This window comes from Ursus maritimus, unplaced genomic scaffold (assembly GCF_017311325.1).
Source record: "Ursus maritimus isolate PB19 unplaced genomic scaffold, ASM1731132v1 scaffold_5, whole genome shotgun sequence".
Lineage (NCBI taxonomy): Eukaryota > Metazoa > Chordata > Mammalia > Carnivora > Ursidae > Ursus > Ursus maritimus.
In genome coordinates, this window is record NW_024426663.1 from 83,323,576 (window position 1) to 83,341,610 (window position 18,035).

At 35.7% G+C, this 18,035-nt stretch overlaps 2 protein-coding genes across 2 annotated transcripts; both read right to left on the minus strand.

The window, feature by feature from the left end:
* Nucleotides 1–930: 930 nt before the first annotated feature.
* LOC103680333 (olfactory receptor 6M1-like) lies at nt 931–1,870 on the minus strand. Its single transcript, XM_008709873.1, has one exon. It carries the CDS (start codon nt 1,867–1,869, stop codon nt 934–936), a length of 936 nt encoding a protein of 311 aa, XP_008708095.1. The 5' UTR covers nt 1,870; the 3' UTR covers nt 931–933.
* Nucleotides 1,871–16,042: 14,172 nt separating this feature from the next.
* On the minus strand, nt 16,043–16,978 carry LOC103680356 (olfactory receptor 6M1-like). The gene has a single exon (XM_008709894.2). It carries the CDS (start codon nt 16,976–16,978, stop codon nt 16,043–16,045), a length of 936 nt encoding a protein of 311 aa, XP_008708116.2.
* Between the last annotated feature and the right edge of the window lie 1,057 nt (nt 16,979–18,035).

An 18,035-nucleotide genomic window follows, 5' to 3' on the forward strand; every position in this document is an offset into this window, starting at 1 on the left:
CAACCGAGCCACCCAGGCGCCCTGAGATAGTGAATTTTTAAGGATAAATATATGTCAGTTTCATTGCGGAGGGAGGTCCTCTGCATGGAAGAAAATAAGGTCTTCACATAGAAGAAAAATGTTTGAACTGACATAAACACGCAAACGATAAAAGGTAAATGTATAGAAAAGAGGATAATAAACATAAACAAAAATAAATAAAAATGTGTGGAATATTGGTTAATACTAGGTAATCGTTGACATTTAAAAACCTCAGAATTTAGCGGTACCTAGGTGGCTCAGACAGTTGAGCCTATGACTCTGAGTTTCAGCCCAGATCATGATCTCAGGGTTGTGAGATCAAGCCCTGAGATTGAGGCTTGGGTCAGACCCCATGCTCATATGGAGTTTGCCTGAATTTCTCTCCCTCCCTCTGCCACTACCCTTAATCATATATTATCTCTCTCTCTCTCTCTTTCTCTCTATCTCAAATAAATAAATACAATCATTTTTAAAACCTCAGAATTAACTCCTTAATTATTTATAATCTTGTGAGTGCAAGTGTGTCTTGAATACAAGAACACAGACCTGAAAAGTCTTCTGAAATTGGAGAATATGAAATTAATCAAGTAATATGCACACATATAGCCCTTTGTTACAACACTATTACTTTAATTACACCAAATTTTAACCAAAAGTACTGCCACCACCATATGGACTACTATATATAGTACATTAAGTGTCACTACTCCCAATACCAAAATACTTTTTTTTTCTTATTTATTCCATCATCTTGAAATACAAGATGTATATAAACCCAGTTTAACTATGTTATTATGATTATAAATGACAAACACACATAAATATATCTTTTCTCCACTTATAGAATAAATTTCAGAACTCATTCTTGGCAAAACAAAAACCACTCAAGTTTGGGATGATTCGAAGATACTATTACTTGGACCTCATCTCCTTGAGAAAGTTCTGGCCCTTGGCCAAGCTGTCCTTCAGTGCATCTTTCATGGTTTCATTTCGTAGACTGAAGATGAAGGGGTTCAAGAGTGGTGTGATGACAGTAGAGAGGATAAAGAGGATCTTGTTAAGATGCAAGCTGCTCTTCTGGGAGGGCCGGACATAGACAAAAATGGAGATCCCATAGCCCATGGAGACCACAGTGAAGTGAGAGGCACAGGTGGCAAAGGCTTTGCGTTGACCTTGTCCTGAGGGTATCTTCATAATGGTGGAGATTATGTAAACATAGGAGACCACAGTGAGGGAGAGGGAGCTGAGGAACAGGACAAGAGAGCTGAGGAAGTCCAAGAATTCAATGACACGGATGTCAGCACAGGCCAAGTGGAGGAGAGGGGCACTGTCACAGAAAAAGTGATCGATCACATTGGGACCACAATATGGCAGCCCAGCCTTCAGGACAGTGGATGGGAGAATTAGAAGAAAGCCACCCACCCATGAGAGGATAACAAGACGCATACAGAGTGAGCTGGTCATAATCACAGGGTACTGAAGGGGACTGCAAATGGCCACATAGCGATCATAGGACATGACTGCAAAAATGATGAACTCAGTACATCCAGAGAGGAAGTAGAAATAGGACTGGGTGAAGCATCCACCAAATGAAATGGTCTTTCTCTCTGACAGGAAGCCTGCCAGCATCTTGGGAACAGCACAGGTGGTAGTTAATACTTCACTGAAAGAGAGATTGCTGAGGAAGAAATACATGGGTGAATGTAGCCTGTAATCCAGGAGGATCAGGGTAATGATGAGGGTGTTTCCAAGGACTGTCACCAAATAGGCCAATAAAAAAACCAAGAACAGGAGGTCCCCAAGGGCTCTGGTGGTTGGTATGCCTGTAAGAGTGATCTCTGTCACCATGGTCCAGTTCTCCCTCTGCATGCTGGGTGGAAAATCTTAATTTTGTCAAGGAAGCAAAGGAAGCAGCATGTATTAATACCTAAGACTACTGTTCTAAGATATATTAAGATGGGCACCATTTTATTTCTAGCAAAAATAAGCAACATTATTGATAAATGTGGTTGGCTTTCACTTTTCTTATAATGTCCATGTAAGTGTCATCCACATGAAAATTGATACTTTTAATAATGAGTATGATTAAAAATCATCTTCTCTAACACAGGTTTTTAAACCCCTACATCTCTATTTCATTACTGAAAAGATAAAAAGGCAGTGATTATAATTTTTATATTCTATCTGTATATCTATCATTTATATTTTTGTAAAAAATATTTTAATTACTAACTAATATATCTTCTTAATTATTAAGTGTATCAAATTGGAAATTAGTTAAAATTTCAATTTTGTAACTGATTTTTGCTTTCAGAAAACATTACTTGCTCTACACCTTTGAGATACTTTCCAGTTCACTCAGATATCTAATGTGGTCAACTCTACAGTATCAAAACTTTTACTAATATAATCTTTAAATTTTATTGTTAATAAATACTTTATGAAGAGGAATTTTATAAGTGAAAAATGTGTAAATACCCAAGGGAAACAGAGCAAGTAGAATACCTTTTAAAAGTTTTCTTTTTCTGGAACCATTTTTTGAACTAATTGTTCATTTATGATGTTTTTGGAATGAATACACAATATTGTGGTTTCATTATTAATCAGTCCAAAATGTTTAAAGGTAGATATATAAATTTAGATATATAAATTGATGCCAGACTTTGTCTCATTGTATATAATTAAAATAAATTTGTTGAGTGAAGATACAGAGAAAAGGCCAATTTTAAATTTGATGAAAATTAAACATTGTTTCACTTAAAGGAAATGAATTAACAATAACATGACTTTGGTAGGATAAGAAGAAAAAAATAAATAAAGGCAATCCTAAAACCAAGATATTATGGGAGTGTCAATAAGCAAATTTTTGAAACAAAGTAAAAATAGGATAAAGAAACAATAAAAGAAATAATATATACTGGGGCACCTGGGTGGTTAGTCAGTTAAGTGTCCAACTCTTGATTCGGCTCAGGTCATGATCTCAGGGTCATGATCATAGGCCTCCTGCTGGCTTCACACTGGGTGTGGAGCTTGCTTAAGATTTTTCTCTCTCCCTCCACACTCCCGCTTCCACTCTTGTTCTCTCTCTTTAACTGTCTTTCTCTCTCTTTCCAAAAAAAAAAAAAATACACACACACACACACACAAATAAAAAAAATAATTAATTTTAAAAAGACATACTATGGTAAGTTGTTATGGAAATTGTATTTAAAAAATATGAGTAGATTAAGTTCACCTGGCATATTTCCTTTAAGCCAAATTTGTTGAGGATTTTTATCATGAATAGATGTTGTACTTTGTCAAAAGCTTTTTCTACATCTACTGAAAAGATTGTATGGTTATTGTCCTTTCTTTAATAATGAGGTATACTTACATATGGACTTAAGTATCACAATAAACAAGCAAAGAGAATTAGAGAGAGAAAGACAGACAGACCAACAAACCAAGAAGCCCATTTTAATATAGAGGAGAAACTGGTAGTTACCACAGGAGAGGTAATTGGGGGATGGGTTAAGTAGGTGATGGGGATTAAGGAGTGCACTTGCTGTGATGAGCACCATGTATTGTATGGAAGTATTGAATCACTATATTGTGCACCTGAAACTAATATAATACTGTATGTTAATTAACTGGACTTTAAATATAAACATAAAATATTTTAAAAATAAATAAAAGTAAAATTTAATTGTATTCATTTTCTAAGAAACATAAACATTGAACTTAATAAAACCCTTAAAAAATATTGATGCAACTATGTCAGGGAACTTTTAAAATAATAAGAAGAAAGGAAGATATACTAAAACAAGTAGCAGACAAATTCGAGTTTGGGAGAGAGGAAAACAATTTTTTTTTTCCAGCACAAAACACAAAGAAGTTAAGTTGATATTGTAGAATAAATACTAAATTTTTATTGAAGATACAAATATCCATGAATTTAACAGAAAAGTGAGATTGTATCAGGATTTTCAAAGTATGTCAGGAATATAGGAAGTACTAGAAAATAAAAAAAAGTGATAATAAAAAATAACATACTCCCTAGGCATTAATATCAATAGAATTGAAAATTAGCAGTATATTAACATAATTTTAATATTATTAGAAGTCAAGCATTTTAACTGAATTATGAAATATGACAATGCTCAGTGAGTTTGTGTCAATTGAGTAAATTCAAAGAAAGATTCTATTCCTTGTTTTGGAATCAATATTGCAAAACTTAAATTTATCCAAAATTTGTTAGTATATGTGATTTGATTTCCATCAATTACCAGCATGACATTTAGTTTTGAAATTAATCAATATAAATTAAATGCAATCGTACAGAATAACAGATACTGCTACAAAATACACAGGTATGATAATATGCTATTACAATACATCAGCTTAGGATAAATATTTAAATTTATATGAGAACAGTAATATATTTTATTTTATTTATATTGAAAGTTGAGAAAAAGAAAAATTCCTACTCACACAAAAAGAAATTCCAGTGCAGTATATCTTGCCATTCATCAACTGCTTTAAGAAACTTAAATATTTCTCATGGTGTCACTGTCACAATACTGAATATGTGAATGTCCTTAACCATGTTATAGATTTGGGGGCTAGAGGAGAGAGAGAAAAAGAGCAGAGAGAATCATGACTTACTGCTTGAATCAGGGAAGGCATGGGAAAGAAAATCTATAACCATGAGGCATTTGAGTGAGGTTAAGGAAATTAATTTAGTAGAGTGATTACTATACAAACCAAGCAGTGGATGGAAGTCATGACGAAAAAACTGGTATGTTCTATTTATTATTTAATCACTATTATAATTTATATATTGTCTAAATGTTCAAGTAAATCTATCAGGCTTGCACAATCATGTAATTTTCCCTAGCATCCATAGCTCAGAAAATTCATAGACATTTCCTATGTGTCAAAGGCATCTTCTCTTCAAAACTAAATCCTTGCTACAACTTAGGAAATACTAAATATAGATTCCCAGCTTCCTTTTCTAGGATATTCAACTTTTTATCATTACTTACCTTGCTTGCTGACATGTCTCCCCAAGCAGTGGCAATTTCTTAGGTCAAGTAAAAGCTAAAGGATTTCCCAAATTTTATTTTATTTTACCTTATTTTTTCCTTTTGAATCAGGTTCCAGAGTTGAGGAAGGGGATTTAATCAGAACTGCTGAGAGGAGATTTTTTGTGAGGTCAGGCTGTTGTCAAGTTACCAAAGGACAATCCCAAAGTACTCACATGGAAGAAGATATATCTGAGAATAATAAGGTTTTAAAATCATCCCAGACTCCCACAGGGGGAACCTGACAGGGTGAGAAAAATTAGACTTGTTTGTTCTCATTGTGAATATTTTGCTTTGAAAACTCATTAATAACTCTATTCCATGGAGACTCCAATAAGTGTATGAAACTTTATTTTCCCGAGAGACTTTGTAAAGTTAAAATTCAATAATTTCAAATAATGTGAACACTTTTTCTGATCTGTACAGAGAAAGACCGTGTTTGTATTCATGTATTTATGCATATGTGTTTGGATAGATCATTACAAGTGTGAGTTTAATCTATACTGCTGCAATACCACAAAGGTACAGCTATCTGTCCTGCAGCTTAGGGGAGACATAAAGTCAATCACTGATTGTTTTCACTGGGTAATACTAATGAATTTGAAGTATTATTTCATAGAAATCCATGGATTTGTCCATATATATAAATAGAATATTACTCAGCCATCAGAAAGGATGATTACCCAACATTTGCATCACCATGGATGGAACTGGAGGAGATTATTCTAAGTAAAATAAGTCAAGCAAAGAAAGACAATTATCATATAGTTTCACTTATTTGTGGAACATAAGGAAAAGCAGGGAGGACATTAGGAGAAGGAAGGGAAAAATGAAGGGGGGTGCGGAAACAGAGAGGGAGATGAACCATGAGAGAATCTGGATTCTGGGAAACACACTGAGGGTTTTGGAGGACAAAGGGGTTGAGGGATGTGCTAGCCAGGTGATGGGTATTAAGAAGGACACATATTGCATGGAGCACTGGGTGTTACACACAATGAATCATGGAACACTACATCAAAACCTAATGATATACTGTATGGTGACTAACATATCATCATCATCATCATCATCATCATCATCATAAATAAATAAATGAAAGAACATGAAAAAAAACCCCACAACCTTACATTTCATAGTGCCTTAACATAGTGAGAGTTAAAAGTTGTTAGTTACTATTATATCATAAAATCCCTGGAAGCTAGCACCATGATTTATGCTAGTGGATCATATATATCTAACACAAGGCTTGCATAAAATAGGTGTATAATAAATATTTATTGATGGATCAATAACTTGAAACAGATTTTCTGAGTAAAAAAGAAAAGAAAAGAAATCCATGGATGTGTAAACATAAGATCTACCATAAAGGTTACGACATATGAATGACTGTGTTTTGTCCTGCAGAAGCAACTTAACAAACGGCATATAAGAAAAAAAAAAATGTCGGGGGGGGAGTTGTTATATAACATGATACATAATATTTGGTGAATAAATATTAAACTCAATGATGGCAAAGAGATTACTAACGTACAGAGGAAAAAATAACAGAATGACGTCAGACTTATCTACACAGACCTGACAAGAGAGGAGGGATTGGCAGGGGATTTTCAAAGCTCTATCCGAGAACATGCAGCCTAGGATCCTTTATCCAGCAAGGCTGTCACTGAGAATTGTTGGAAAGATAAGGACCATCCAGGATTGGCAGAAAATGACCAAATTCGTAAGCACCAAACCAGCCCTACAGGAGATATTAAGGAGGGTTCTATAAAAGTAAAAAGGCCCCAAGAGTGATACAGAACAGAAATTTACAATCTATAGAAATGAAGACTTCACAGGCAACGTGACATCATTAATTCATATCTCTCAATAATCAATCTCAATATGAATGGCCTAAATGCTCCCATAAAAGGCCACAGGGTTGCAGATTGGATAATAAGACATGACCCATCCATTTGATGTCTACAAGAGACTCATCTTGAACCTAAAGATACATCCAGACTGAAAGTGAAGGGATGGAAAACCATTCTTCATTTCACAGGACCTCAAAGAAAGCTGGGGTAGCAATTCTCATATCAGACAGATTATATTTTAAACTAAAGACTGTAGTTAGAGATACAGAAGGACACTATATGATTCTTAAAGTATGTATCCAACATGTGGATATAAAAATTATAAATATCTATGCCCCCAAAAGGGGAGCAGCTAGATACACAAGCCAACTCTTAACCAGAAGAAAGAGACCTATAGATAATAATACGTTAATAGTAGGAGACCTCAACACTCCACTATTAGCAATAGACAGATTACATAAGCAGAAAATTAACAAAGAAACAAGAGCTTTGAATGACATTTTAGACCAGATGGACCTCATAGATATATACAGAACACTACACCCCAGAACAGCTGAATGCTCATTATTTTCAAATGCACATGGAACTTTCTCCAGAATAGACCATATACTGGGTCACAAAACAGGTTTCAACTGATACTGAAAGACTGAAATTATTCCCTGCATATTCTCTGACCACAATGTTTTAAAATTGGAGCTCAATCACAGGGAAAAATTTGGAAGAAACTCAAACACTTGGAAACTAAGAACCATCCTGCTCAAGAATGATTGGGTAAACCAGGAAATCAAAAATCAATTTAAACAATTTATGGAGACCAATGAGAATGAAAACACAATGGTCCAAAGCCTATGGGACACTGCAAAGTTGGTCCTAAGAGGAAAATACATAGCCATCCAAGCCTCACTCAAATCAATAGAATAATCTAAAATGCAATTTTTTTATTCTCACCTCAAGAAGCTGGAACAGCAACAGAAGAACAGGCCTAACCCACATACAAGAATGCAGTTGATCGAGGTTAGAGCAGAGATCAATGAATTAGAAACCAGGAGCACAGTAGAGCAGATCAACAGAAATAGAAGCTGGTTCTTTGAAAGAATAAATAAGATCGATAGGCTACTGGCCAGACTTATTCAAAAGAATACAGAAAGGACCCAAATTAATAAAATTATGAATGAAAAGGGAGAGTTCACAATCAACACCAAAGAAATAGGAAGGATCATTAAAAATTTTATCACCAGCTTTACGCCAATAACTTAAACAACCTGGAAGAAATGGATTCCTTCCCGGAAACCTATAAACTACCAAGACTGAAACAGAAAGAAATTGATTATTTAAACAGACCAATTAATTATGAAGAGATTGAAACCCTAATCAAAAACCTCCCCAAACACAAGAGTCTAGGGCCTGATGGATTCCCTGGCGGGATTCTACCAAACATTCAAAGAAGAAATAATACCTATTCTCCTGAAGCTGTTCCAAAACGTAGAAACAGAAGGAAAACTACCAAACTCATTCTATGAGGCCAGTATTACCTTGATCCCCAAACCAGGCAAAGACCCCATTAAAAAGGAGAATTACAGACTAATATCCCTGATGAATATGGATGCCAAAATTCTCAGCAAGATCCTAGCTAATAGGATCCACCACTACATTAAAAGGATTATCCATCATGACCAAGTAGGATTCATCCCTGGGATGCAAAGGTGGTTCAACATTTGCAAATCAATCAGTGTGATAGATCATATCAACAAGGAAAGAGTCAAGACCATATGAACCTCTCAATTGATGCAGAAAAAGCATTTGACAAAATACAGCATCCTTTCCTGATTAAAACCCTTCAGAGTATAGGGATAGAGGGTACATTCCTCAATTTCATAAAAACCATCTATGAAAAGCCTGCAGCGAATATCATTCTCAATGGGGAAACGCTGAAAACCTTTCCTTAAGATCAGGAACATGACAAGGATGCCCACTGTCGCCATTATTATTCAACACAGTACTAGAAGTCCTTCCAATAGCAATCAGAAAACAAAAAGGGATAAAATTCAAATCCGCAAAGAAGAAGTCAAACTGTCACACTTTGCAGATGTCATGATACTCTATATGGGAAACCCAAAAGAAACCACCCCCAAACTATTCGAAGTTATAGAGCAATTCAGTAATGTGGCGGGATACAAAATCAGTGTTCAGAAATCAGTTGCATTTCAATACATGAACAATGAGCCTGAAAAAAGAGTAATTAGGGAATCCATTCCATTTACAATAGCACCAAAAATCATATATTATCTCGGAATTAACTTAACCAGAGATGTAAAGGATCTATATTTTAGAAACTATGAATCACTCTTGAAAGGCATTGAAGAAGACACAAAAAGATGGAAAAATATTCCATGCTCATGGATTATAAGAATAAACATAGTTAAAATGTCTATGCTATCCCAGGGAAATGTACACTTTCACTGCCATCCCAATCAAAATATCAATAACATTTTTCAAAGAACTGGAATAAACAGCCATTAAATTTGTGTGGAACCAGAAAAGGCCCCGGATTGCCTAGGAATTGTTGAAAAGGAAAAACAAAGCTGGGGGCATCACAGTGCCGGATTTCAAGCTATACTACAAAGCTGTGATCACAAAGACAGCATGGTACTGGCACAAAAACAGACACATAGACTAATGGAACAGAATAGAGAACCCAGAAATGGACCCTCGGCTCTTTGGGTAACTAAACTTTGACAAACCAGGAAAAAACATCCAGTGGAAAAAAAACAGTATCTTCAAGAAATGGTGCTGGGAACATTGGACAGCTATATGCAAAAGAATGAAACATGACCACTCTCTCACACCATATACAAAGATAAACTCCAAATGGATGAAAGACCTCGATGTGAGACAGGACTCCATCAAAATCTTAGAGAAGAACATAAGCATCAAGCTCTTTGACATCAGCCACAGCTACTTTCTTCATGACACATCTTCAAAAGGAAGAGAAAAAAAAAGAAAAAAATGAACTTGTGGGACTTCATCAAGATAAAAAGCTTCTGCACAGCCAAGGAAACAGTCAAAAAAAAAAAAAAACAAAAAAAAAACTAAGAGGCAGCCTACGGAATGGGAGAATATATTTGCAAATGACACTACAGATAAAGGACTGGTATCCAAGATCTACAAAGAACTTCTCAAACTCAATACATGCAAAACAAATAATCAAATTAAAAAATGGGCAGAAGATATGAACAAATCGTTACCAATGAAGACATACAAATGGCTAACAGACACATGAAAAATGTTCAAAATCATTAGCCATCAGGGAAATTCAAATCAAAACCACACTGAGATACCACCTTACACCAGTTAGAATGGCAAAAATTGACAAGGCAAGAAACAACAATTGTGGGAGAGGATGCGGAGAAAGGGGATCCCTCCTACATTGTTTGTGGGAATGCAAATGGTACACCCAGTCTGGAAAACTGTGGAGTTCCCTTAAAAAGTTAGAAATTGAGCTACCCTATGATCCTTCAATTGCACTACTGGTTATTTTCCCCAAAGATGCAGACGTAGTGAAGAGAAGGGCCATATGCACCCCAATGTTCATAGCAGCATTGTCCACAAGAGCTAAATTGTGGAAACAGCCGAGATGCCCTTCAACAGAAGACTGGATTAAGAAGATATGATCCATATATACAATGTAATATTACTCAGCTATCAAAAAGAACAATTTCTCAACATTTGCTGCAACATGGACGGCACTGGAGGAGATAATGCTAAGTGAAATAAGTCAGGCAGAGAAAGACAATTATCAATGTTTTCACTCATCTAATGAACATAAGAAGTAGGAAGATTGGTAGGAGAAGAAAGGGATAAAGAAAGGGTGGTAAACAGAAGGGGAATGAACCATGAGAGACTGTGGACTCTGGGAAACAAACTGAGGGCTTCGGGTTGGGGGTAGGGGAATGGGATAGACTGGTGATGGGTAGTAAGGAGGGCACGTATTGCATGGTGCACTGGGTATTATATGCAACTAATGTATCATGGAACTTGACATCATAACCAGGGATGTACTGTATGGTGACTAACATAATGTAATAAAAATATTATTAAAAAAAGAAATAGATAATGGAATAAATATGTTTTTATACCCGACAATGTGTATTATGTTTTTTCTATAAACAGATTGAGAGTAAGAAGCACTATGCCTCATATTGTTCTAAAGCTGTAAACCTTTCTTCCATCACCATTACACTAGTTCAGCTTATGTACCTATTATCCCAGCATAACTGCTAACAGCAGTTAGCTTTCCTTTCATTTTACAAATTGCTCTATGTAGGAAAAAGTCTATGCATTTATCTTACTATGAGCTTACTTCCTTATATTAAATTATTCTAAAAGAAATAATTCTAAAAATGAATGTTCTTAAAACCACTAAACTGTACACATAAAAATGGTTAATATTAAGTAAATATTATGCTATATGTAATTTACTTATTTATTTATTTTTTAAAAGATTTTACTTATTTATTTGACAGAGAGACACAGCCAGTGAGAGAGGGAACACAAGCAGGGGGAGTGGGAGAGGAAGAAGCAGGCTCCTAGCGGAGAAGCCTGATGTGGGGCTCGATCCCATAATGCCGGGATCACGCCCTGAGCGGAAGGCAGATGCTTAACAACTGCGCCACCCAGGCGCCCCAGGGCTAACAGCTTTTAAATGCTTGTCATCATGAGGACTGCATTTGTTTGTTTGTTGAAACTTTCAAGGGATTCTCTATACCAGCAAAATCTCCCTCACTGGACTTACATAGAATTGGGTTTTTGTAACTTGCAGCCAAGCTAATCCAGAATTCAGATTTAAAAATCCATGTACAGAACTAGGAATATAATGATATACTATTATACCATTATGGCAATGTATAAGACTTATGGTATAGTATAGGACAGTGAGGATTTATTTTATTCCAGACTGGGCAGTTGGCAGCATATAATGTAGGTATCCAGCACTTGGTTAAGTTATATATAGATAGAGATAGAGATGATAGAGATAGAGATAGAGATAGAGATAGAGATATCAATATATGTATATATGAGCAACAATAAATATATTTTTTATTATTAAATTATGTTAGCCACCATACAGCACATCCATAGTTTTTGATGTAAATTTCCATAATTCATTACTTGGGTATAACACCCAGTGCACCATGCAATACGTGCCCTCCTTAATACCCATCACATTTCTTGTTGCTCATATATTTGCAGTGAGTATGGAGCTTTTAAGAAATTTCTTAGGAAATTTTTTAGTGTATCAGAGGGTTTTAAATAAATCTTGTACCCTTCAGTCAGAAAGAGCAAAAAAAAAAGTTTCACTTATTTAAAGTGGTATCACAACTAAGAGAATAAAGACGGAAGGTCTAAGATGCAGTGTATCACTAAAGACCTTTCTACCTACAGCTAGGTTTAGATCATTATTCATAGCCAACACCTAAATTACTAGTGGACCTTTACAGTTAATGTACAATTGTGAGATCCTGAAAGTTATAAACAAATCTAGGAGAATTGTATTTGCCTCTTACCCTTACCTATTACTGTGCATAACCTAAATGACTAAATCAAGAAATCCCCATTAGAAAACATGTATCAAGCTTCTGACCTGAGAATAAAGAAACCTCATACCAACAGAGAACATCCCTACCTCTCTATGCCACCTTTTACCAGAGGTCAAGCCCTAGTACCAGAAACTGAAACTTAGGTATTATGTACAACCCTTGGTCTGGTGATAGGAAACAAAATTTCAGGATCCAGATACAAAGAGAATAGTAATTCAACAATCTATCTCATGTTGTACGTTAGCAAACTAAATTATCAATCCCCATCACATGTATCCAACCAGAACATGAACTAGGATTCTGGCTAAATTTGGTTTTGATGAAATATAGGAGCAGGGAACATTATTCCTGGGTAAGGGGCCACATTTTTAAGTGCTAGATTGTCCAGGTCCAGCTGTTAGGCTATAACAGACCAATATATTTGCGATATTCTAAAAAAAAATATTGACTAAAGGCAGAACAAGAGAGGAAATTTCCAAGGAAGTTAAAATTGGGAACATGAAGATTGATTGACTAAATAAATACTTTTCCTTCAGGAAACTGGTCATCAAATGGCTATGAGAATTTCTCTTTGATGTTTGATCCTATTTTTCTTGTACCACAGGTAATGGTGCACACTGTGGAAGAGTTAACACACTATGGTGTTTCATTTTCCATTAACTAAATAGGATGAAGTATTTCCTCCTCTATATATTATGAGTTTTGTAAATCTTTACATCAGACATCTGAATTAAGGTTGTGGATGGGAAGGATATATCAATGTTTCTGCACTAAGCAAGGTCAGCATCCAGTGGTCCTCATTTGGAGTGAAATGGTTTTGTATTACCTCACTGAGAGTTGACAACAAGACCAGAAACTTATGGGAAAGTCCTGCTTTGCAACTGTCCTTTACTAGAATAATCACATATGACACTTCATTAAAAAATAGTAGCTATAATTTATTGTTTTCCAAATGCCTTCATGTAAACTAAGTAACAATGTAACTCAGTGACAAACTTTTTTTTTTTAGCACAGTTAAAACAGGCTTGAGTCTTTATTTATTTATTTTTTAAATTCACCAATACTTAAGAAGAAAGTGATTAAGTGCAGAAACTATAAATAGCACAAAATAGTCATGTCCAAAGACTTTATAAAGGAGCAAAGAGAACAGGATTTGGAATGAGGAGCTGTGTTCAACTTGGAACTCCATTTTTTAAATGTTTCTGTAATCTCAGGGAATCACTTGAGCCTCAGTTCCCTCTCTATATAATGGGGATAACAGTAGTTATTAAACAATAATGAGATTTAAGGCCCACAAGACAGCAGCCAAAGAAAGGTGACATTCTTTCATTACCCCTTCTTGTTTTCCTGGAGAAAATCTTGGAGCCTACTATTTTTCTAAGATAGATCCGTGTTCCAAAATCCTAACTCTTTTTCTTCCAAATACACCAGTAAATCTCACACCCCTGGCAGACTCCTCTACCCTTGTACTCCCTCTATAAGTGACCCCTTGCAGACTCCCTTTCACAGAAAAAGGCAGAGAGCTAACATTTGCAAACAATGCAGGTGTGAGGAGGTATCAGGGTTCCAGGGTTGAACCTGGGTTAGGACCCCAGACTCACTCTACTGGGACTGCAGCGGCTGCCGCTGCCACAGACCCAGAGACAACCTAACCAGAGATTGCCTTGGTATTCTCAAAAGAAGTGCAAATTTGGCAATACATTAAATATTCATCCTATCTATTGTGCAAGCATTAGACAAAATAAATGGTTGTTTATGTAATAGTATCATTATACAAATCAGCATAAAATTTAACTGTATGTAAGGAAAGATAGAAAAAGTCAACTGAGAGGTATTTTTTAGTGTTCTTCTATTTTATGTGGCGTGAGTAAAACTCTTTTCCTTCTGGAACTCAATTCCTCTGAAAAAGATACTTGTGAGATGAAAATACTGACCACATGTGATGGATCCTGCAAAGGTCACATGGCTAAAGCCATGCAGTCAAATTGTATCCCTGGGATATTTCGAATTTGAAGGAAGTCAACCTCTCTTCATTGATCAATGCTAATATAAAATTCAGAAACTGAATCTAACCCTATTGCCTACAAGTGAAATAGTTAGGCTACCAGGAATCTGAAGAAGTTTGTTTGTTTGTTTGTTTGTTTGTTTTTTATGAAAAGGAAAAAGAAAGAGCTGAAAAATGGCAAAAAAATTCCAGGCACCAGTTATTTTTCTTTTGGATACTTATCACGTTCTGATGTTAAGTATTTTGTAAGAAGAAAATGTTTTGCCTGACATAAATATTATTTTGGGGGAAAGATAAAGATAAACAAATTACTAAAGTGCAATCAAATTTAAAAGGGACAAGAGATTGATGAGGTCTATTTAATTTATCTTTTACATCTCTGAGATAGTGAATTTCTTTTTTTAAAGATTTTATTTATTTATTTATTTATTTATTTATTTATTTATTTATTTAAGAGAGAGGGAACATGAGGGGGGAAGGGTCAGGGGAGAAGCACACACCCTGCTGAGCAGGGAGCCTGATGCAGAACTTGATCCTGGGACTCCAGGATCATGACCTGAGCTGAAGACAGTCACCAACTGAGCCACCCAGGCACCCTGACATAGTGAATTTTTAAGGATAAATACATGTCAGTTTCATTGGAGAGGGATTTCCTTCTGCCTGGAAGAAAATAAGTTATTCATACAGAAGAAAATGTTTGAACTGACATAAACATGCAAACAATTAAAGGTAAATGTATAGAAAAGAGGATAATAAACATAAAGAGAAAGAAATAAAAATGTGTGGAAAGTTGGTTAATACTAAGTGACAGTTGACATTTAAAAACCTCAGAATTTAGGGTACCTGGGTGGCTCAGACAGTTGAGCATCTGACTCTGAGTTTCAGCCCAGATCATGATCTCAGGGTCCTAAGATAAAGTCCTGAGATTGAGGCTTGGGTCAGGCCCCATGCTCACATGGAGGTTGTTTGAACTTCTCTCTCTGCCTCTGCCCCTCCCCTCACTCAAATAGTAGATCTCTCTCTCTCTCTCTCAAATACATAAATCAAATATTTTTAAAAAATTCAGAATTAACTCCTTAATTGTTTATAACCTTGTGAGTGCCAGTGTGTCTTGCCTACATGACCACAGACCTGAAAAGTTTATTTTTTCTGAAATTGGAGAATATGAAATTAATCAAGTAATTACACACATATAGGCCTTCATTACAACACTACTATTACCTTAATTACACCACACTTTTAAGCAAAAGTACTGCCACCACCATATGGACTACTATATATAGTACATTAAGTGTCACTACTCCCAATACCGAAATACTTTTTTTTTCTTATTTATTCAATCATCTTGAAATACAAGATGTATATAAACCCAGTTTAACTATGTTATTATGATTATACATAATAAACACACATAAATATATATTTTTTCCACTTATAGAATAAATTTCAGAACTCATTCTTGGCAAAACTAAAAACACTCAAGTTTGGGATGATTCAAAGATACTATTACTTGGGCCTCATCTGCTTGAGGAAGTTCTGGCCCTTGGCCAAGTTGTCCTTCAGTGCATCTTTCATGGTTTCATTCCTTAGACTGAAGATGAAGGGGTTCAGGAGTGGTGTGATGACACTAGACAGGATAAAGAGGATCTTGTTAAGATGCAAGCTGCTCTTCTGGGAGGGCCGGACATAGACAAAAATGGAGATCCCGTAGCCCATGGAGACCACAGTGAAGTGAGAGGCACAAGTGGCAAAGGCTTTGCGTTGACCTTGTCCTGAGGGTATCTTCAGAATGGTGGAGATGATGTAAACATAGGAGACCACAGTGAGGGAGAGGGAGCTGAGGAGCAGGACAAGAGAGCTGAGGAAGTCCAAGAGTTCAATGACACGGATGTCAGTACAGGCCAAGTGGAGGAGAGGGGCACTGTCACAGAAGAAGTGATCGATCACATTGGGGCCACAGTATGGAAGCCCAGCCTTAAGAACAGTGGATGGGAGAATGAGGAGAAAGCCACCCACCCATGAGAGGATAACAAGACGCACACAGAGTGAGCTGGTCATAATCACAGGGTACTGAAGGGGGCTGCAAATGGCCACATAGCGATCATAGGACATGACTGCAAAAATGATGAACTCCATGCATCCGGAGAGGAAGTAGAAATAGGACTGGGTGAAGCATCCACCAAATGAAATGGTCTTTCTCTCTGACAGGAAGCCTGCCAGCATCTTCGGAACAGCACAGGTGGTAGTTAATACTTCACTGAAAGAGAGATTGCTGAGGAAGAAATACATGGGTGAGTGAAGCCTGTAATCCAGGAGAATCAGGGTAATGATGAGGGTGTTTCCAAGGACTGTCACCAAATAGGCCAATAAAAAAAACAAGCACAGGAGGCCTCCAAGGGCTCTGGTGGTTGGTATCCCTGTAAGAGTGATCTCTGTCACCATGGTCCAGTTCTCCCTCTGCATGCTGGGTGGAAAATCTTAATTTTGTCAAGGAAGCAAAAGAAGCAACATGTATTAATATCTAAGACCAGTATTCTAAGCTATATCAAGATGGGCACCATTTTATTTCTAGCAAAAATAAGCAACATTTTTGATAAATGTGGTTGGCTTTCGCTTTTCTTATAATGTCCATGTAAGTGTCATTAACATCCACATGAAAATTGGTATTTTTAATAATTAGCATGAATAAAGGTCATCTTCTCTAACACAGGTTTTTAAACCCCTACATCTCTATTTCATTATTGAAATGATAAAAAGGCAGTGATTACACTTTATTTATATTCTTTCTATATATTTATCATTAATATTTTTAAAAAAATATTTTGATCAATGTAACTAATAGGTCTTTTTAATTATTAAATGTATGGAATTGGAAACATTAAAATTTCAATTTTGTAACTGATTTTTGCTTTCAGAAAACATCACTTACAGTACTCATTTGAGATCCTTTCCAGTTTACTCAGATATCTAATGTGGTCAACTCTACAGAATCAAAACCTTTACTAATATAATCTTTAAATTTTATTTTAGTTAGTAAATACTTTGTGAAGAAGAGTTTATATGAATGAAAAATGTGTAAATACCCAAGGGAAACAAAACAAGTAGAATATTAACCTTTTATAAGGTTTCTTTCTGTGGAACAATTTTTGATCTAATTATTCATTGTTGTCAAATGCTTTTTTCTACATCTATTGAAAGGATCATATGGCTATTATCCTTTCTTTAAAAATGTGGTATACTTACATATGTCAGTAAGAATAAACAAGGAAAGAGAAAAAAGAGAGAGAGGCAGACCAAGAAGCCCACTTTTAATTATAGAGAACAAACAGATACCACAGGGGAGGTAATTGGGGGAGGGGTTAAGTAGGTGATGGGGATTAAGGAGTGCACTTGCTGTGATAAGCACCATGTATTGTATGGAAGCATTGAATCACTCTTTGTACACCTGAAACTAATGTAATACTGGATGTTAACTAACTGAACTTTAAATGTTAAAAAA